The 22,467-nt window shown below is 41.6% G+C and overlaps 4 protein-coding genes across 4 annotated transcripts in view; all 4 read left to right on the top strand.

Annotated features, from left to right (window-relative positions):
- The window catches only part of LOC121453419 (protocadherin gamma-C4), a 725,389-nt gene that overhangs the window by 264,007 nt on the left and 438,915 nt on the right, over window positions 1–22,467 (top strand). The window lies entirely within an intron of this gene.
- LOC121453431 (protocadherin beta-2-like) lies at window positions 4,414–6,947 on the top strand. Its single transcript, XM_041660219.1, has one exon. It carries the CDS (start codon window positions 4,444–4,446, stop codon window positions 6,841–6,843), a length of 2,400 nt encoding a protein of 799 aa, XP_041516153.1. The 5' UTR covers window positions 4,414–4,443; the 3' UTR covers window positions 6,844–6,947.
- On the top strand, window positions 10,287–13,356 carry LOC121453432 (protocadherin beta-3-like). The gene has a single exon (XM_041660221.1). It carries the CDS (start codon window positions 10,455–10,457, stop codon window positions 12,849–12,851), a length of 2,397 nt encoding a protein of 798 aa, XP_041516155.1. The 5' UTR covers window positions 10,287–10,454; the 3' UTR covers window positions 12,852–13,356.
- On the top strand, window positions 19,264–21,621 carry LOC121453442 (protocadherin beta-6-like). The gene has a single exon (XM_041660231.1). The coding sequence runs from the start codon at window positions 19,264–19,266 to the stop codon at window positions 21,619–21,621; it is 2,358 nt and encodes a 785-aa protein (XP_041516165.1).

Raw genomic sequence — 22,467 nt, 5'->3', positions numbered from 1 at the left:
AAAGTCGGTAAATCTCACAGTCTTCACAAACTCCTTTTCACGGTACCATTCCCTTAAGGTTCCGGTTTGCTGGTTTAAAAACTCCGACCTCTTGCGAAAGTCGGAAAGTAAAAGCCGCGGTGCCTTTCAAAACGGCTTCTGTAGCTGCAATTGCTCAAAACAATTTCAGTTCAATCAAAAGAGCATCTTACTTTGGATGTAAACCGGTTGCCTAATTCCTACGCCTTGTAAAAATAGGAGCGATTCGCCAAACGAACACAAACTCCGTGAGAACAGGAAGTAGCTGTGATGAACACATCCGGGGCCGTCAGTAAAATCTGTCCTACCCGGAGAAAGCGGAAGTGAGAAGACCGCGGAGGATTCGGGGATTCTTGTTTAAGGAAGTGACGTATCGCTTCAAGTCACATGATTTTGGAGGAAGGAATTTTGCTTTAGAGGCACAATCGAACCATGCAAGGCCAGTGTTGCTGTTAATTACAAAGTGAGACAGTTTCCAAAATTAAAAAAAAAAATACTGCAGGGAGTTATTTCCAACTTATGGTTCTAGAGTTCTAGACACTGTTAGACCAAAATAAATAAATGATCTCAATTATTAATAATTATATACATAACAATATAAATAACTATATACATAATAAAATACTATAACAAATACACAATAAAGTTATATAAATTAATAATTATATATACATAATAAAATAAAACTATCTAAAATATATTATGGCTGTAGAGTCCTTAGTACTATTTCCTTGTCTAGGAGGGTTATGAACAAATATGGTTCTTATGAAAAACCGAAGGAGGGAAGGAGAGGGGAAGGGAGAGAGAAAATGAGTAAGGTTGAGAATAAGCGAGTGAACAAGGGAGAGGGGAGAGAGAATGATGTACATGTTATATAAAGAGTTCTGTATTAAAAAGAAACTCATACAGTGCATGATAGTAACTGCAGGATATTAGTTATTCTTTGAAATTCTTGTAGGAGTCTGTGCTGAAACCTTCTGGCCTTGGGATTTTTTTGGTTGGGAGATTTTTAATGACTTTCTATTTCCTTAGGAGTTATAGGTCTATTTAAATTGTTTATCTGGTCTTGATTTAATTTTGGTTTGTGGTACCTATCCAGAAAATTGTCCATTTCTTTTAGATTTTGCAGTTTTGTGTAGTACAGGTTTTTGAAGTATCACCTAATGATTCTCTGGATTTCCTTTGCACCTGTTGTTATGTTCCCCTTTTCATTTTTGATTTTGTTAATTTGGATATTCTCTTTCTGCCTTTTGGTTAGTTAGGATAAGTGTTTTTCTATCTTGTTGATTTTCTTGAAGAACCAACTCTTTGTTTCATTGAGTCTTTGTATTATTCGCTTTGTTTCTATTTCAGCCCTCAGTTTGACCATTTCTGTCATCTACTCCTCCTGGGTAAGTTTGCCTCTTTTTGTTACTTTATTCCTTTGCAGCTCTTAATATACTTTGTTTATTCTGTATGTTTTGTGTTTTGATTACTATTTGGTGAGGGGGCTTTTTTCCTGGTCCAGTCTATTTGGTGTTCTATAAGCTTCTTGTACCTTCATATGGCTATCCTGTTTTAGATTTGGAAAGATTTTTTTCTATAATTTTGATGAATATATTTTCTGTGTATTTGAACTGGAGTTTGTCTTCTATCCATATTATTCTTAGGTTTGGCCTTTTCGTGGTATCCCAGATTTCCTAGATGTTTGTGTTAACAGTTTGTTGGATTTAATGTTTTCTTTGACTTATAAATCTATTTCCTCTATCATATCTTCATTGTCTGAGATTCTCTCTTCCATTTTTTGCATTCTGTTGGTTTTGCTTGCATCTGTAGTTCCTGCTCATGTCCCAGACTTTCCATTTTGACATTTCCCTCTGTTTGTGTTTTGTTTATTTTCTCTATTTCAATTTTCAAATTTCAAGTCCTAAATTGTTTTCTTCACCTGTTTGTTTTTTCTTGGCTTTCTTTAAGGATTTTTTTGATTTCTTCCAATGGTCATGTCTATGCAACTTTCATGTAAAAACAGCTAATTTGTTTGGGAGTAAGATAGGGTTGTACTTATTGTACATTTCTTTTAACTTATTTACAAATTTGAATATTTTCTCTATATAAGTAGTTTTCTTTTTTCTATAATGTCTTAGTTGTCATGTAGTCACTGTACATGGCAGTGGATTTCCAAAGGACAATTTTAGTTCATGCATATAATGCATTTTGAGCATATTCTCCCATATCCTCATTCAAATCTTTTCTGATTATTCTTATTTTCCTTCTACTTCTTTATTCACCATAGACATCTATTTTCCTGTCCTATATACTTATATGCCTAAAGCAAATATTTTGAATTATTGTAATAAACTTTGTTTTTTTAGAGCAACTTTAGATCTTATAGAAAATGAGTACCTGGAGTTCCTATATACACTCTTTCTCCCACCCTCAGCTCCCATTATTAATATCTTGTCTCAACATGACACATTTGGTAACACTGTTATACAAATTACTTTTCACTAACATGCAAAGTTCATACTAGGATTGACTTTTGTTGTATGAGTCTATTTTCTTTACAAATGCATAGTTACACATATCTACCATTATTGTATAATAAAGGAAAATTTCATTGTCCTAAAAATTGTCTGTGGTAGCTCATTGTCCTCATCCTCCTCTTACCCTGATAATTATCTTTTTAATGTCTTTATAATTTTGCTTTTGCCAGAATGTTATATAGTTGAAACAATATTGTCTTTCTTTTCAAAAACATTTCCATTAGTTCTTTGAGAATTTCATGCAGTGTATCTTAATCACATTCACCCTTACTTCTGAGCTCCTCCCAGACCCACACCCACTCCTCATCCCCCAGCTTTATGTGCTGGTTTTTCGGTAACCCATCCACTCCAATTTGAGCTGAACATGCACACCTGTGTGTGAGCCACCACCTGAGCATTGTCTGGAGCCACACCCTTAAATAAAACTGACTTTACCCCCCCTAGAAAGCCACCAACTGCCTCCTCAGGGGTGGGGGCTCATTAACCCCTTTCCAGTCCATGCTGGAAGGTAGTAGAGTGAGCAATACGCCCTTTTTGTGGCTTGATAATTCATTTCCTTTTACTGAGCATTTGAAAAAAAAGGTAACTTTTAAAACTTAGTGGTCTAAGTTTCAACTTACATACTTTGGATTCTGATTGAATAAACCGGCTCTGAAAGACTTTAAAATGATAAGCAGTTTTAAATATTTACTCTGCATTTGATATTATGAACTTATTACCTCTGAAAGAGGAAATAATTAAATTGCAGTTATATCAAAATGGTTTTATCTGTTAGAAATGAAAATAAAAACACAGACAAGAAGAAATGAACTGACCATGGAGATTTTTGTGAGTCTTGGTCCTATCACAGTTCAGGGAAATGTGGGTCTGAAACAATGCAAAGAGGAAGTGTAAGTGAGGACAGTTCTATGCCCACTAAGGCATTCTCATTAAATTCTGTGTTTTTCTTGGTCTTTTATTGAGTCTTTCAGTTGAATTTAATGTGAGAGTAGTAACCTAACCACAATCCGAATGTGGACATGCCCAAGTTGTGAACAAAAGCTGAATTTCCTAGTTAAAAACTTTTCTCTAGGGGGCTGGAGAGATGGCTCAGTGGTTAAGAGCATTGCCTGCTTTTCCAAAGGTCCTGAGTTCAATTCCCGGCAACCACATGGTGGCTCACAACCATCTGTAATAAGGTCAGGTGCTCTCTTCTGGCCTGCAGACATACACACAGACAGAATATTGTATACATAACAAATAAATAAATAAATATTTTTAAAAAAACTTTTCTCTATGGCAGCCAGTCACCCTTTCAGTCTTGAAGTTGATTTAATTAGAATAATATCTGATATCTGATTAAATAATCAACATATGAGTATCTTAGGTCCTTGTCTACTATAGATGCTCATGTTAGCCCTGCTTGCTCTTGTTTTGAGATAAAGTTTCTTATATCATAGGTTGGAAGGTTGGAACTTGGTATGTAGCTGAGGATGAGCTTTATTCTGAAAATAAAACTCTGAATGTTTCGCACGCCTTACACACAGTTATAGAAGCAATGAAAGCCTGTGTTTGAAACATAGAGAAGATGTTGGTATATTGTGGGACCTATTGAAACGAAGCTATTTAGAGAGCCGTCAATATGAAATTGTCTTAATGTGTTGGAGAAAATAAATGCTTGAAAAGAACACAGGGTGGCGCTGCAGCCTCAGAAGTTGAAGGAATCCGGTCCTGCCGTTCTGTAGTCAGACGCTAACGGGAGGAGAAGGGAGGGGAAGCCTAGAAGGCAGCGGCTCCGGAAAGCCTTAGGCCTAGGGATTGTGGACTTGTCCCATTGTTTGCTAGATATTTGCAGAGGGAGTCAGTGACAACGTGAACGACGACTGGAGTGAGTTTGCTGGAAGGCTGGAGAAGGCAGAAGGAGATGGAGGCTGGAGAGGAAAGGGAGCGAGTCCTGAAAAAAAGGCAAGTCCTGCTGTTCTTTGTTTTGCTGGGCATAGCTCAGGCTGAGTCCACCCTTAGGCGCTACTCAGTGGAGGAGGAAGCCGAGAATGGCTTTTTGGTGGCCAATTTGTTAAAGGACCTGGGGCTAGAGGTAGAGGAACTGACTGCGCGGGGACCACGAGTCATTTCCAAAGGGAAAAAATTGAACTTAGAGTTCAATAGGCAGACGGGGGATTTGTTGTTACGGGAGAAACTGGACCGGGAGGAGCTGTGCGGCCCCTCCGAACCCTGTGTGGTACCTTTCCAGGTGTTATTGGGAAATCCTTTGCAGATTTTTCAGGCTGAGCTACAGGTTAGGGACATAAATGATCATTCTCCCATTTTTTTGGACAAAGAAATAATTCTGAAAATTTCAGAAATGACTGCTTCTGGAACCACTTTCCTAATAGAACGGGCTCAAGACTTAGATGTAGGAAGCAACGGTCTCCAAACTTACACAATCAGCCCCAATTTCTATTTTCATCTTAAATTGCAAGACAGTCCCGATGGCACGCTATTGCCACATCTGGTTCTGGACAAAGTGCTGGATCGGGAGGAGCAATCTGAAATTAGATTAATACTCACAGCGATAGATGGTGGGAGTCCACCCAGGTCTGGCACTGCTCTGGTCCTTGTTGAAGTCTTGGACATCAATGACAACGCCCCCACATTTTCAAAGTTCCGCTATGAGGTTCAGGTCCCAGAGAACAGTCCCATTGGATTCCGGGTTGCTACTGTCTTTGCTAGGGATTTAGACATTGGGGACAATGGACAAACAGCTTATGCTCTTTCCCAAGCTTCTGAAGACATTCGGAAAACATTTCGTATGAATGCAACAACCGGAGAAATCCTTTTAGCAAAGACACTGGATTTTGAATCCATCCAGACATATACAGTATATGTTCAGGCTACAGATGGTGGGGGCCTTTCTGGAAGCAGTGTGGTGATTGTCCAAGTGATGGATTTGAATGACAACCCACCAGAACTGACTATGTCGACAGTTATCAATCACATCCCAGAAAATTCCCCGGAAACCGTAATTGCTGTGTTCAGTGTTGCAGATCCTGACTCTGGAGACAATGGAAAAATGGTGTGCTCCATCCCAGAGGATCTTCCTTTTATTCTAAAACCCTCAGTTGAGAACTTTTACACTCTTATGACAAATACAGCCCTGGACCGGGAGACCAAATCACAGTACAACATCACCATCACCATCACTGATCTGGGTACACCCAGGCTCACAACCCAGCACACCATAACAGTGGAGGTGTCTGACGTCAACGACAACGCCCCCGCTTTCACACAAAGCTCCTACACCCTGTTTGTCCATGAGAACAACAGCCCCGCCCTGCACATAGGCGCCATCAGCGCCACAGACTCAGACTCAGGCTCCAATGCCCACATCACCTACTCGCTGCTGCCCACGCACGACCCGCAGCTGAATCTCGCCTCGCTCGTCTCCATCAATGCCGACAATGGGCAGCTGTTCGCCCTCAGGGCGCTGGACTATGAGGCCCTGCAGAGCTTCGAGTTCCGCGTGGGTGCCACAGACCAAGGCTCGCCTGCGCTCAGCAGCCAGGCGCTGGTGCGCGTGCTGGTGCTGGACGCCAACGACAATGCGCCCTTCGTGCTCTACCCTCTGCAGAACGCCTCTGCTCCCTTCACAGAGTTGCTGCCCAGGGCAGCGGAGCCAGGATACCTGGTCACCAAGGTGGTGGCTGTGGACCGGGACTCTGGCCAGAACGCCTGGCTGTCATTCCAGCTGCTCAAGGCTACAGAGCCAGGGTTGTTCAGCATGTGGGCTCACAATGGCGAGGTGCGCACCTCCAGGCTGCTGAGCGAGCGCGATGCACCCAAGCACAGGCTGCTGCTGCTGGTCAAGGACAATGGCGATCCTCCGCGGTCTGCCAGTGTCACTCTGCATGTGCTGGTGGTTGATGGCTTCTCTCAGTTTTACCTGCCTCTGCCCGAGGTGGCGCGCGACTCCACGCAGGATGAAGATGCACTCACGCTGTATCTGGTCATCGCCTTGGCATCTGTGTCTTCACTCTTCCTCTTGTCTGTGCTGCTGTTCGTGGGGGTGAGGCTGTGCAGGAGGGCCAGGGCGGCCTCTCTGGGTGGCTTCTCTGTTCCTGAGGGACACTTTCCTGGTCACCTGGTGGATGTCAGCGGTACAGGGACCCTGTCCCAGAGATACCAGTATGAGGTGTGTTTGACCGGGGACTCTGGAACCACAGATTTCAAGTTTCTGAAGCCTATTTTTCCCAACTTTCTTCTTCAGAATTCAGAGAGAGAGAATGACGCAAATACCAATTACAGGAATAGTTTTGAAATCAGCTAGATATTAATGAGGAAAATACAGAATCAAGTCTCAGTTAAAACGTTAAAGGCCTGATCTGACTGCTTTACCAATTGAAGGAGTATCTTCCCCTCCTCTGATTCTCTGCATGGTACAGCTATTTCGAAATACGTAAGATTTGTGTAATGAGGAATTTAAATTTTGCTTGTATTTCAATTATGATTAGTCTTGGAATTTTATTTGACTTTTAATGTGCCAGTAAAATCTGTGTTCAAAGATTTTTTTTGAGATAGGGCCTCACTGTGTTGCTGTGGCTGTCCTGGAACTCACTATGTAGACCGGGCTGGTCTCTAATTCACAGAGATCAGCCTGCCTCAGCCTCCCAAGTGATGGACTAAAGGTAAAGGCGTGTGGTCTTGAACCCAGCAGAAATCTTTAAATTTTGAGTTAGAGCATCGTTGTCCAAATTTAACTTCTGCACTTCTGAATTATTCTTTTGTTTGTTTGTTTGTTTTTCGAGATAGGGTTTCTCTGTAGCTTTGGAGCCTGTCCTGGAACATGCTCTGTAGATCAGCAGGCTGGCCTCGAACTCACAGAGATCCGCCTGCCTCTGCCTCCTGAGTGCTGGGATTAAAGGTGTGCGCCACCACCGCCTGGCCTGAATTATTCTTAAGTGCTGTCTAAAAATATTTTCACTCATCACCCGAGTTGTAATATTTTGCAGTCCAGATCATTTGTGTTCATTTAGTCTCCTGTTAATATAACTTTTATCTTGTGTTCTGGCTTTAAACTCTTTACATGAGTGTGAGCAATATAGCACTCTTTCCACATTGCTCTACGCACATATTTGAAAATATCAGCATAGAAAACTTATGACTCTTTAAGACTGTGGAAATCCTAATTGTTGGGTCTCACAAAGTGTTCAGATTACAAATGCAAGACAAACTCAGCCAAAATCATATGTGATTCTAAAGCATAGCTACAGAATACATGCCTAGTAGTTTTCAAGGGTGTGATAATTTTTCATGTTTTATTTCAAATAGCCTTTCAAAACTCTTATTCTGAACTCAATACTTTTTAAAGATTCTTTTGAGACAAGATCTCATTGTGGTCTTGAAGTTGTGACAGGTCCTTCCACATCCAGAGTGTTGGGAAAACAGGCATTGCATTAATATTTCCAGTTAATTAAACTCTTGAGGATTTTATGATAATTGAACTATGTACAAGAGAGTATGCTTTCATCTTTTCCCAACTTAGAAAATGTGTATGTAGCTTGGCACTCCATTTAAAAAATTTTCTGGGGCATTAAATATTTAATTGAGCATAACTCATTGAAATGTGATTTGAATTTATTATAATTTTTGTTAATTTTCTGGACAGACTTGTTCTATTTCCCTCTTTTTAGTACCATAGACTTTTCAAGCTTTTTTTTAAAAACAAAGTTTGTGATGGGCCAATGAAATGGCCAATAGACCTGACAACCTAAGTTTATTCCCTGCCCCACATGATGGAAGTAGAAAACCAAACTCTTCTAACTTACACACACACAAAAGTAATTTTTTAAAAATTTAAGTTTTTTAGTTATGTTTATGGATAGCTTCCATCCATTCCACGATTAGCACAGTCACTAAGATGCTTTAGGTTCTTAATATTTTAAACTAATTGATTGAAAGAATTGTTTTAATTGTGACATACTGATAATTTAAAAAAATATGGAAAGATACCTAATGAACAAAACTTTTCATGGAACTAAATCCTTTGACCTACAATATAAGGATCCGATTTTGCTGTAGTTATTTTGCTGGAACTACATCCTATGATCTACAAATAATAAGCTGACTTTGCTGCCGTCATTTGGGTGTTGTGCAGTTATCACTCTTTTTTTCAATGTATCTTTCCTTCTTTTCTCTTAATGTTTAATTCAAGTCTCCTCTCCTATCCACTGCCTTAATGAATACAGAATTTCTGGTATTTCATTTATAAGTTAAATATGCTTCTGTGTTTCTCAAGTCACTCACCCAACTTTCCTCACTTCTTGAAGTTGAATTTGTGACACACTTGCTATCGATATTTAATTCTTATTGTTTCTCAATCTCCCACTAATTTTTACACGAGTTTATGTGTATTTGAATTAGATATGCTCTTAGGTGTGTGGAATGTTAATATTTCATTTGAGATCATCAGGGACACAAAGGACGATCTTGGTATCAAAAGTCTCCAGCTAGCGACCTTATCACATGTGGGATCTTGGTTAAGTGACCTCCCATGGCCCCAACTGTTTCAGTTATTGTCAACTAGCTATCTTGCAGTTATTATCGAGTACAATAACATAACATTATAGAAGTACAGTTGATATTGGTTTCAGTGTCACTAATATTTAATATTAGGAATAAACTCATAATGAGCAAGTGTGTAACACTCCTGATAATTGCATAGAGAGAAGATTGAACACATTATATCTGCATTGCTTCATTTTTTGTCTGCCTACAACTTTACAATAGCCCCTCTTTTGCTCTGAGATAAAATACAAGTACTTACATTTCTCTTGGGTTTCACTTCCTTCATCTCTGTAGCCTTTGACACACTAAGCTCTGGCACACTGTCCTTAATCTAAATTATCAATGCTTTGCTCTTGGAGACTCTTCTCTTCTGCATCACCTGTTACACTTCTCATCCTTAACAGTCCATATTAAATGCCAATACTTGGGGGAGAATTTTCATAACTACTCCCCATCATGTTCTGTGCAGTCAGTATGTTTCCTGTGTCACATGGTTCACACGGTTTGAACATGTTTAAGATCTGTGCACTCTGTTAGATGTGAAACTACAAAATTCATAGATCTTACCTTGCTACCATTACATGTATAACTTCTAGAAATTAAATAATCACCTAAGGTAATAAGTTAATAAATGTTAAGCTAATAATTATTAAATTACTGTGAAAGCAGAGGAAAGTACTCCAGGAGCATGAAAATATGGAAGCAATTATGCATTTTCAGCCACCTGATGTACGTTATTGTATTTTACCACCTTGACTTTCCATAGTGTTTTTCCTATTATTAATGCAACTCACACACTTCACAAAAATTGGAAAATGAAGAAAACCACAGACAGGAGAGATAAGCATTTTAATCACTTAAACCAAAATCTTTTAAAATTTGTAGGTAGGTACCCAAGCATGTGCGCACGTGTAAATCACGTAAATGAGGACTCTTATTAGAGATAGCTAATTCCAGTTAGTGTATTATACTTGCCTAGCTTTTGTTTAACTTGTGTGTCACAAGAAACTCCCTCGGTAGGATAAAATAGGTTTGATTAGGGGGTTTTGATAAGGGGTTGATAAATCTAAAATAAACCAGTAACAAAACCGGCACCTTTTCTAAAAATTTAAAACTGAAAACGAACGCATGGTGGCGCTGTTGACTAAAAAAGAGAATTAAGAGCTTGTACACTCCATAGTCACAGACAAACCTAGCGAGCGATCCGGTGCGATAAAACAAGGGCTTGTGGACCTGGACAGATCTTTAAGCAGTAAAATCTAAATCTCTGAGACACATTAATTGTTAGGCTATCTCCAAAAGACTTTGCTTTTCACAGAGAAGCATAAAGCTCCTTTTGGTGACGAGCCCTTGGAAAAACACTGCAGAAATACAATGGAGGCCTGGAAGGAGAGCTTTCTTAAACCAAGGCAAGTCTTGCCTCTCTTTGTTTTTCTAGGTGGGGCTCTGGCTGGGTCCGGGTCTGGGCGCTATTTTGTGGCTGAGGAAAAAGAGAAAGGCTTCTTAATAGCCAATGTAGCGAAGGATCTGGGACTCAGGGTAGAAGAACTGGCTGAAAGGAGAGCTCAGGCTGTTTCCAAAGGGAACATACAATATTTTCAGCTCAACCATCAGACCGGAGATTTGCTCTTGGTTGAGAAACTGGACCGGGAGGAGCTGTGCGGTTCCGCAGAGCCTTGTGTGCTGCACTTTCAGATATTGCTGCATAATCCTTTGCAGTTTATTACTAACGAACTCGAGGTCATCGATGTAAATGACAACGCCCCGGAGTTCTTTGAAAATGCAATGCAGCTCAAAGTCCTGGAAAGTTCCCCACCCGGAACAGTAATTCCTTTGGGAAATGCTGTGGACCCGGACGTGGGAAGAAACGGACTCCAGAACTACACGGTGTCTCCCAAGTCCCATTTCCACGTTCGCACCCGCCGTCGTAGGGATGGAAGGAAGTATCCAGAACTGGTGCTGGACAGAGCTCTGGATCGGGAGGAGCAGGCAGAGCTCAGTTTGGTTCTCACAGCCCTGGATGGAGGCTCCCCACCTCGGTCTGGCACTGCCCAGGTTCACATCCTGGTCTTAGACATAAACGACAACGCACCAGAATTTACACAGTCACTCTATGAGGTTCAAATTCTAGAGAAGAGCCCTGTTGGCTCTGTCATCATCACGGTCTCAGCTTCTGACTTAGATACGGGGAATTTTGGTGAAATATCGTATGCGTTTTTCCACGCTTCTGAAGAAATTCTCAAAACTTTTCAACTAAATCCCATTACTGGTGATATAGAGCTAGTTAAGGGTTTGGATTACGAAACAAGTAATACTTACGAGGTTGACATAGAAGCCAAGGATGGTGGAGGCCTTTCTGGAAAATGTACAGTCATAGTCCAGGTAGTTGATGTGAACGATAACCCACCAGAACTGACTTTGTCATCAGTGACCAGTCCTATCCCTGAGAATTCAGCAGAGACTGTGGTGGCTGTTTTCAGTGTGGCTGATTTAGACTCTGGAGATAATGGAAAAGTAACCTGTTCCATCCAGAACAATCTCCCCTTCATCCTGAAACCATCTGTAGAGAACTTCTACACTATAGTGTCTGAAGGAGCATTGGATAGAGAGAGCAGAGCCGAGTACAACATCACCATCACAGTCAGCGACATGGGCACACCCAGACTCACAACCCAGCACACCATAACAGTGCAGGTGTCTGACGTCAACGACAACGCCCCCGCCTTCACACAAAGCTCCTACACCCTGTTTGTCCACGAGAACAACAACCCCGCCCTGCACATAGGCACCATCAGCGCCACAGACTCAGACTCAGGCTCCAATGCCCACATCACCTACTCGCTGCTGCCAACCCACGACCCGCAGCCGGATCTCTCCTCGCTCATCTCCATCAATGCCGACAACGGGCAGCTGTTCGCGCTCAGGGCGCTTGACTATGAGGCCCTGCAGGGCTTCGAGTTCCGCGTGGGCGCCACAGACCAAGGCTCGCCTGCGCTCAGCAGTCAGGCGTTGGTGCGCGTGCTGGTGCTGGACGCCAACGACAATGCGCCCTTCGTGCTCTACCCTCTGCAGAACGCCTCTGCGCCCTTCACAGAGCTGCTACCCAGGGCGGCAGAGCCTGGCTATCTGGTCACCAAAGTGGTGGCAGTGGACCGCGACTCTGGCCAGAACGCCTGGCTGTCATTCCAGCTGCTCAAAGCCACGGAACCAGGACTGTTCAGCGTGTGGGCTCACAATGGCGAGGTGCGCACCTCCAGACTGCTGAGTGAGCGCGATGCGCCCAAGCACAGGCTGTTGCTGCTGGTCAAGGACAATGGCGATCCTCCGCGGTCTGCCAGTGTCACTCTGCATGTGCTGGTGGTGGATGGCTTCTCTCAGCCCTACCTGCCTCTGCCTGAGGTGGCGCGCGACTCTGTACAGGACAATGAGGACTTGCTTACACTCTATTTGGTCATCGCCCTGGCGTTTGTGTCTTCGCTCTTCCTCTTGTCTGTGCTGCTGTTTGTTGGGGTGAGGCTGTGCAGGAGAGCCAGGGCAGCCTCTCTGCGTGGCTGCTCTATTCCTGAAGGACACTTTCCTGCTCACCTGGTGGATGTCAGCGGCGCGGGAACCCTGTCCCATAGCTACCAGTATGAGGTGCATCTGACCGGAGACTCTGGGACTGGTGAGTTCAAATTCCTGAATCCGGTGATACCAAACCTGTTTATGGAAGATTGTGAGAGAGAAGTTGAGGAAAATCCCCACTGCAGGAGTAGCTTTGTAGTCAGCTAAGTGTTGTTAATGGTTCATCATCGCTCAGTTTCGTTAAACTTGTTGTAATTGTTCTTTTAAGAAGTTATATTATTCAACAGCCTTAAACCAGTAATTCAACGTATGGTATCCCAAATAGCTCTAAACTTGTTACTCTTTTATTAATGCTAGTTTTACTTAGGATTTTGTAGTTGTGCCTATTATATTCATTTTCTCCATAATATCTCGGTGCTTATCATCATAACAGTTAATGGAACTAATGTCTTTATGACATTCTGGAACTTTTCAATTCACTTAAGGACAATTAAAGCTGTGTGTATTTGTGGCACCTATTTTTACCATATAACTTTGTGTTCTTTTAGGCTACATTGTAATTCTTTATGAGTCCTTGGCCTTTTGGGGTTAAGCAATCTGCACAGCTGTAAAATTTAGAACAACTCTTTCTCCTGAATAATATGTAAACACACATTTCATTAAAACATCAGTGCATGGAAGTTGTGCCGTGTCCTGTTGTGAGCACCGTGTATCCTAGAGATTGTTATGTGTGCTTATTCACAAGCATGCCATGAACACTAAAATTAGACTTCTCAAATAATTAGTATACAATAAAAATCAAGGAGAAAATATCATATGCTTGCTCCTCTTTCTTTATGAAGCCAGTCCGCTAATCACTGGTTTGATGCAATCCCCTAAAAATTTAATCTCAGAATCTGAATTATGAACCAACTTCCTCTAAGGTAATTGAGGGCTCTTGCAGGCATTGACTTTCTCTGTCTCCTTCCTTCCTTTACCACCATAGACAGAAGAAGTCCCAGTATAATGAACAGATTGTATTTTCTTGGGGGTCTCTAATTTTTTCTACCTTTAAAAGAGGACATTTCCTCTGAATTTTGACTCTCAACTTTAATGCTGAACCCAGATATTTGATTTTATAATGTTTGATAGTAATGGTAAGTTCTAAAATTTTTTTGTGTTTAACTTTACTTTTTAAAGTTAGATTTGCCTAATGTAGCCTTCCGTTATTATAAATTAGCTTTGATTTTAGAGTAAGGAAAGTTTTTTTTTTTTTTTTGGATTTTTCGAGACAGGGTTTCTCCGTAGTTTTTGGTTCCTGTCCTGGAACTAGCTCTTGTAGACCAGGCTGGCCTCGAACTCACAGATATCCGCCTGCCTCTGCCTCCCAAGTGCTGGGATTAAAGGTGTGCGCCACCACTGCCCGGCTGGAAAGTTTTATTTGTATAAAATATATTTTATTTTGAGCATAATACACTGGACAAATATTGCATTTATCTGAATGGTAATGTTTTGTTGTAATGTTTAGTAAGCCTAGTGAAGTTATGGTGCCATTTATAAGTAGATTTATGCTTCTAAATATGAAATGTCATTGAACTTTGTCAAAGAAAAATGAGCTGTTTAAAAACTTTCCTTATAACTTAACGTTTATTTTAAAATCTAGTATATTATACTCCTGGATTTATTCTTAAAAGCCAGTATATTATACTTCTGGAGTTTTAGGACCTGTACAATTCTGGGAATTACTTTTTCCTCTAGGAATGTATCAAACAAGGAAGTTAATAAGTTTTTAGTCTTTAATCAAACTTTAAAAGTGAATTAAGAAAGAGATAAAACTCAGAACAGAATCAAACACAAGCATATGACGTAAATATAGTAGACAACACTAATGACTTTGCCATTGTTATCAGCTACAGAAATAAAATGTAGTTGGGATGACCATTAACAAACGTAAACAAAGCTTCCATAGCCATGCTGGAACATCATGACAATTCAAGCCCACTTTGACTTAGCCACCCACGTCCATTTTGCATAATCATATAAATGAAGATGGGCAAATAAACACCAAGGAACATGCCTCTCCAATCCCTCTGTGTATTCAAAAAGTGTGGAACATTCTAGACCAGCTGGGGATCACCACCAACTTATAAAATGGATCAGCAATTTGAATTTCAGTTGCTGCCATGTAGTAGTAAACATGACCCAAACAACTTACACACAATGTAAGGAACACGGTTATTTTGTTGTTACTGAACAAAAACTAGAGGTCTTGCTAATGGCGCATATGCTAACATGGTCTTTCCCCCGGGGCTTCTGTTACATGTGCATCTCTTGCTACTGTTTTAGACATGGAATGAGTTTAACATGTGTTGTTCTAGAGCAGAAATTCTACTGAAGGCATCAAAGCTCATATCACTTTAAGATTTGTTCTTTGCAAATCAAAATTATATATTATAGTTAATATGACATATAATAATTAATATAATAACATTATTAATCTATTACATTATTAGTGTCAGGCTAAAATTGTGTTTATATCAGTAGAATTAACCTTTTTGTTAGATTATCTGACATCATAAAGCAATTATACTTACAGATTAAAAGTCAGAAATTATCCATTTAAAATAACAGAAAGACAGAGATATTGCAAGAATTGGATGGGCTAAGATTTCTGAGAAGAAAGGTCTTTGGATAGCTGAGTTGACCAGTCTGTTCTGCTCCAGAGAAATTTTCTAAGTTTGAAAACAAGCAACAAGCTCTTGACAGGGACAAAGCAAATCAGTAAACTTTTACAGCCTGGAAGATACAAGCTTTGATTTAGTTTCCCCATTCATGGCACTTAAACCCAGAGTAAAAGAACCCAAGTAGAAAATCAGTCAAAAGCAAGTGAAGTTTTATTTGCTAAGCAGCTTGGAACCTTCCATGAGAAAGGGATATGGAAAATGTAAGAAATTCTTAGCTGTAAATGTTGTAGAGTTGGGTGCTTATTAGGCCTGCAAAGAACCTCAAACAAGGACAACACCTGTTTGCATTAGAGTGGATTGATTAGATAGGACTCGATCAAGCTGATAGCAAAAGGTGACCTCCTTTTAGAGGAAGGTAATAAAATCACGACACAAGATGGATTTTACCTAGTTACCTAAAGTTCCATAGAAATTTCAAGGCACACATCAACATAACTAAATTCTATAAACAAAAACAGCAATAAAAATATGGCCTAAAAGATCCAGATATTAGAAATGAATGTACAGTATTTTTTAACATATAGCTAATGTATTAAAGTAAGAAACAGTGTATAAAATAGATAATAGGAAATTTTACCGTCAAATGAAAATCTTAAACTGTAAATTTTATAACTGAGAAAACACATGACATAGAACTAAGTTGTTTAATGCCATAGTTATATAGAAATGCAGGAAAAGTGGATGCAAGATGACTCCAGTTGAAACATCCAAATAGAAACACAATGTCAGCACTCAGGGAGGCAGAGGCAGGCAGATCTCTGTGTGTTCGATGCCAGCCTGGTCTACAGAGCAAATTCCAGGACAGCCCAAGATACACAGAGAAACCCTGTATCAAAAAGTAAACACAAAGAAAATATAATTTAAATTTAGAAAAGAATATTAGTAACATTTGGGATAAAACAAAGTTCTTTTCTGTGCATCCAACTCTAATCCTAGGAGGGATGGGAGATTAAGAAAGAAATAATGGGCTGATGAGACACCAAGGACAATGGCAGGGGGTTTTGATCCTACTTAATGTGCTGGCTTTGTGGGAGCCTAGCCAGTTTGGATGTTCACCTTCCTAGATATGGACGGAGAGGACCTAGGACTTAACACAGGGCAGGGAACCCGGACTGCTCTGTGGACTGGAGAGGGAGGGGGAGAGGAGTGGGGGGAGGGGGAGAAGGAAGGGTGGGAGGAGGGGGAGAAGGGTGGGAGGAGGGGAAGGGAAATGGGAGGCTGGGAGGAGGTGGAAACTTGTTTTTTGTTTATGTTTTTTTTCTTCTTTTCGCAATAAAAAAAAAAGAAATAATGGGCAAGAATTACTAAACTGGTAAAAGTCTTCCACTTAGTGAAACTCAGTCAGAATAAATAAAAGACAGAGAGAAGCCAGGTGTATCACAGGAAAGTAATCAATACCAAATTGAACAGGAAAACAAATAAATTCTTAAAGCAACCACACAAACATGATAAAATTATTTTAGAAGAGACTCGACTAGATGGACAGCTGATTTAAAAAAATAAATCAAAAACTAAAGACAACATCTCTGAAGTCTTGCAAGTTATTTAAAAAGTAGAATTGTATTACCATCATATCTTTCAAAACAAAGTTTTCTGACAGAGAATTAATCACATTCCAATCATTGCCAAAAAAATACTTTTTGTGTAATTCGTTAGACAGAAAGAAACAGTCCTATGAGATTACAGAATTCTGCTGAGAAGCGAACAGTAACAGGAAAGATAAATATGAACACACATCATTTGGCTTTGGTTATACAAGGTAAGAAAAATAGGTTTTTTTTTGAAATTCATAAAACAGTAATGCAGATCAGAGCTGCTGAAGTCACCACACATCCGTCCTATCAAATCAGAGCTGCTGAAGTCACCACACTCCTTCCTATCAAACGAGGGAGCAGGGTAGTGGACAGGTTCTTTTACCGGAAGTCTTCATCAGAGTTGCTGGGAAAATAAAGTGACAAGACATTCAACCCTTAAACAAGCCAAGCATTACTGAAGAGACTAAAGAAACTCATTCTGTAGGAAAGATGACTCCTAGTTCCTTAGATGCTAACTGTCCTGTGTCTCCCTTTCTATCTATCTTGGAACTGGACACTACAGTGGCTGGTCCCGTTTGTTGGGGTCAACATGTCTGAAAGTCTCATTTATAAGCATCTAGACAACAGCTAATCAAGTCAAGAAAAGAACCTTAGAAGTTCTGCACAGAAAAGGAAGCTGCTGACCCAAACTGTGCAAAACCTGCTCTCTGATTTAAAGAAAAAGCTAAACCGGTAAGGATTATCTATTCAAAGAAATGAGCGGCAAAACACCAAGAATTTACACACATGTACAATGCCCAATATGAAGCTTTGCACCCCAAATCAGCAGCTGAAAACATGCAAGAAATTAAGAACACAGAGAAGGCCAGAGTGTGCCTTAAATCAAGGAGACACAATGCTGGTGTCATGACTTTACCAAGGAACAAGCAGAAACAGAAATAAGTAAAACCCACAGTACATGTTGTAAAAGGCATCAGAATGAATTCCAGTTTCTGGTGGGTCAGATCAGGCCAAAAATGATACAAGAAAACTGGCAGAATGTCAAAAGTCAAAGTTTGGAATAGACAAGCCCACGGGGAAGCTGCTATTGTACGTGTATCAGTGCACATGGGGCAAGAAGATGGGGATGTGGACTTCCCAGGTGCAATCCTGGCAACAAACCATTGCCCTCAATTAAAGTCATACTCTCCCATCCCGCAGAAGTCAGGGTCCTAGAAACCAGATGGTTCTCCTAGTTGTACTGTTACTCTCTCAGCAATCAGGTTCATGAATAGTTCTAGTTCTGGCACCGTAAGAAATCTTCTGGATGGGTGCAGGATTCATGTCTTTAATACGAGCACTCGCTATCAAAGACCGGCGGATCTTTCTGGGTTTGAGAATAGCCTGGTCTACATAGTGACTTCCAGGACAGCTGGGGCTACAGAGAAAAAGCCTGTCTCAAACAAACAAGAACAAACTAGCAAATAGGTCTTCAGAAAGAAGACTAGGGCTGGGAACCCAAAATGATCAAGACGGAGAGAGAACCCAGGATGGTTCCCCAGCTTTGCACAATACACATAGAACTTACCAAGAACTTGGCTACTTCAGAGTTCTTTAAATTCATTTTTCATGTTGTTTCCACTGGGAAACCAACTTCAAAAACAGCTTCCTTCCACCCTCTTTACTGTAACATGCAGAGAAAAGCATTCATGCTTTTGTCTTAATTCACGAACTTGTTTTAAGCGTCCAGGCCAGGCCAACAGCATCCATCAGTTACTGACAATTGACCAAGTTGAACGTGTTTGTTTGTTACATACACGCATGTTTTAGTACAGAGTATGTTTATGATTTAAAGTCACAAAATTAGTATTATAATTTTTGAAATATCAGGAGTTAGTAATTGAATTTAAGGTAAGGCTCACAATAACTCTGAAACACTTGTATATTTTTCAGAAGTGAATCTTCCAAATGATTACTGTTAGTATTTTTTCACCGGGATCAGGCAGGTCTCTGCACTTCCAATACCAGCTCTTAAATCAAAATGAAAAAGTGAAATAAGTAGATTTTAACAAGCAAGGAAGGAATGGAACACAACGGAAAAAGGTACATGCAATTGTGAATGCGGACGCTTGGTGGCGCTTCAGGCTAAGCGTGTGAATAAAGGACTCGGCAGATGCCCTGGAAGCCATTACTGGGCATCAGAACTAAGATTGCTCCCTAAAAGAAGGTGGCATTCAGGCTGTATCTAGGAGCGAAATCTTCAGAGAAGGCATAGCTCCAATAGCAAGTCTGAGCAAAATTTAGTTCTATTATTCCCTCAAAACGCGAGAGTGGATTCAAACAAATTAAAAGGCTCTGCCCCTTCTGGATCCAGTGTGAACAATGGAGACGACGCGAGCAAAAACGCCAAAGCAAAGGCAAGTCGTTTTTCTTACTATATTGTTGCTTTTGGGGGAGGCTGGCACTGAGGCAATTAGATATTCCATGCCAGAAGAAACTGAGAGTGGCTACTTGGTGGCTAATCTAGCAAAAGATCTGGGTCTTAAAGTGGGGGAATTGGCCACTAGAGGGGCGCGAATCCATCATAGAGGAAACAAAGAGCTCTTGCAGCTGGATGCAGAGAGCGGGAATTTGTTCCTGAAGGAAAAATTAGATCGTGAGGAGCTGTGTGGGGCGACAGAACCCTGTATGCTGCACTTCCAGCTCATACTGAAAAACCCTGTGCAGTTCTTCCAAACTGACCTGCAGCTCACAGACATAAACGACCATTCTCCAGAGTTCCCGAACAGAGAAATGCTCCTAACAATTCCTGAGAGCGCCCAGCCAGGGACTGTGTTTCCTCTGAAGGCAGCTCAGGACCCTGACATAGGCAGCAATGCTGTTCAGAACTACACAGTCAGCCCCAACCTCCACTTCCATGTCGTTACTCACAGTCGTGCTGATGGCAGGAAATACCCAGAGCTGGTGCTGGACAGAGCCCTGGACAGGGAGGAGCAGCCTGAGCTCACTTTAACCCTCACTGGTGTGGATGGTGGGTCACCTCCCAGGTCTGGGACCACCACAGTTCGCGTTGAGGTCGTGGACATCAATGATAACGCTCCCCAGTTTGTACAGTCGCTCTATGAGGTTCAGGTCCCTGAGAACAGCCCCCTTGATGCCTTAGTTTTGACGGTCTCTGCCAGGGATTTGGATGTGGGACCTTATGGGAATGTAGCCTACTCTCTGTTTCAAGGTGGTGAAGTTTCTCAACCATTTGTAATAGACCAAGTCACAGGAGAAATTCATCTGAGCAGAGAGCTGGATTTCGAGGTAACTAACCATTATAACATAGAAATTGCAGCCAAGGATGGAGGAGGCCTTTCAAGCAAGTGCACTGTGGCTGTGCAGGTGTTGGATGTAAATGACAACGCACCGGAGTTGACCATCTCCACACTCACAAGCCCTATCCCAGAAAACTCTCCGGAGACTGTAATTGCTGTGTTCAGTGTTTTTGATTTAGATTCTGGGGACAATGGAAGGATGGTGTGTTCTATTCAGAACGATCTTCCATTTCTTTTGAAGTCCACATTCGAGAACTATTACACTTTAGTGACAGAGGGGCCACTGGACAGAGAGAGCAGATCTGAGTACAACATCACCATCACAGTCAGCGACATGGGCACACCCAGGCTCACAACCCAGCACATCATAACAGTGCAGGTGTCTGATGTCAATGACAACGCCCCCGCCTTCACACAAAGCTCCTACACCCTGTTTGTCCAAGAGAACAACAGCCCCGCCCTGCACATAGGCACCATCAGCGCCACAGACTTAGACTCGGGCTTCAATGCCCACATCACCTACTCGCTGCTGCCCACTCACGACCCGCAGCTCCCTCTCTCCTCGCTCATCTCCATCAATGCCGACAATGGGCAGCTGTTCGCCCTCAGGGCGTTGGACTATGAGGCTCTGCAGAGCTTCGAGTTCCTCGTGGGCGCCACAGACCAAGGCTCGCCCGCACTCAGCAGTCAGGTGCTGGTGCGGGTGCTGGTGCTGGACGCCAACGACAATGCGCCCTTCGTGCTCTACCCGCTGCAGAACGCCTCTGCGCCTTGCACAGAGCTGCTGCCCAGGGCGGCGGAGCCTGGCTATCTGGTCACCAAAGTGGTGGCAGTGGACCGCGACTCTGGCCAGAACGCCTGGCTGTCATTCCAGCTGCTGAAGGCTACGGAGCCAGGGCTGTTCAATGTGTGGGCTCACAATGGCGAGGTGCGCACCTCCAGACTGCTGAGTGAGCGCGATGCGCCCAAGCACAGGCTGTTGCTGCTGGTCAAGGACAATGGCGATCCTCCGCGGTCTGCCAGTGTTACTCTGCACGTGCTGCTGGTGGATGGCTTCTCTCAGCCCTTCCTGCCTCTGCCAGAGGTGGTGCGCGACCCTGCGCAGGACAATGAGGACTTGCTCACACTCTATTTGGTCATTGCCTTGGCGTCTGTGTCTTCTCTCTTCCTCTTGTCTGTGCTGCTGTTTGTGGGGGTGAGGCTGTGCAGAAGGGCCAGGGCGGCCTCTCTGGGTGGCTGCTCTGTGCCCGAGGGCCACTTTTCTGGACACCTCGTGGATATTAGCGGTGCAGGGACCCTGTCCCAGAGCTACCAGTATGAGGTGTGTCTGACTGGAGACTCTGGGAGCACAGATTTCAATTTCCTCAAGCCTGTTATTCCCAGTAATCTGACTCCAGACACTTATATGTTGAATAGTTAAAATTACAGAAATGATTTAGGTGTCATTAAGAGAAGGTTAAAATCATTGCTGTTGGGATGTCATTATTTTTCTGATAAAAGGTATTATTTCCGTGAGATTATATTTTATTTCTATGTGGTTTTCCTTTTCCATAATCAGCTAATTCTTAAGATGTCTCCTCTCTTACCAATGCAACTTAATGTGTTTTTTCTCTTACTTCGAGGGAAGTAAAATCTTCACTCTGTTAGTGATGACTGAAATAGTTTTAAATCTCATTTATTATAGGGAATTTGGTGAATAATGCAGAATCCATAATATTTTCACAATTTATCTAAACAATTTCCATCTTGATTCTTAGTAGTGATTCTAACTATGTAATGTGCTAGGCTTAATGTGATGTTTGCATACATGCAGATAATTTATCTTGCTTATTCAATCTCTTTCCTAATCTTCAGCCCTCCCCCTTGCTTTCATATAACCCCTGAATACCACTGAGAAGTGAAAATGTTCTATTCTTGTCCTTGTGTGTGTGGCTATTGTTCCATCCATTTTTCCTGCAAGTGATGTAGCTTCATTCTTCTTTATGGATGAGTAAAATCACAATGTATGGGTTGGAGATGTAGATCAGTTGGTAGAGCATTTGCTTGACATGCACAATACCCTGGCTTTGAGCACCAACATCACATGGCAAGCCTAAGCTCCATCTGGGTTATGGGAGATTCTCTCTCTCAAAAGACAAAACAAAGCATTTTGCATAAACACCACTTTTTTATCCATTACAGTAATCTTAAAGTGTTTTCTTTATAGTTAAATACAGTGTTAAGTACAAATGAAATATACTTTCTTTAAGAAATATAGTAGGGGATG

Source organism: Microtus oregoni, unplaced genomic scaffold, assembly GCF_018167655.1.
Source record: "Microtus oregoni isolate MIOR12 unplaced genomic scaffold, Mior012 000011F_ref0000422, whole genome shotgun sequence".
Classification (NCBI taxonomy): domain Eukaryota; kingdom Metazoa; phylum Chordata; class Mammalia; order Rodentia; family Cricetidae; genus Microtus; species Microtus oregoni.
The sequence above is the reverse complement of the archived record's forward strand: the minus strand, read 5'-3'. Positions and strand labels throughout refer to the sequence as shown.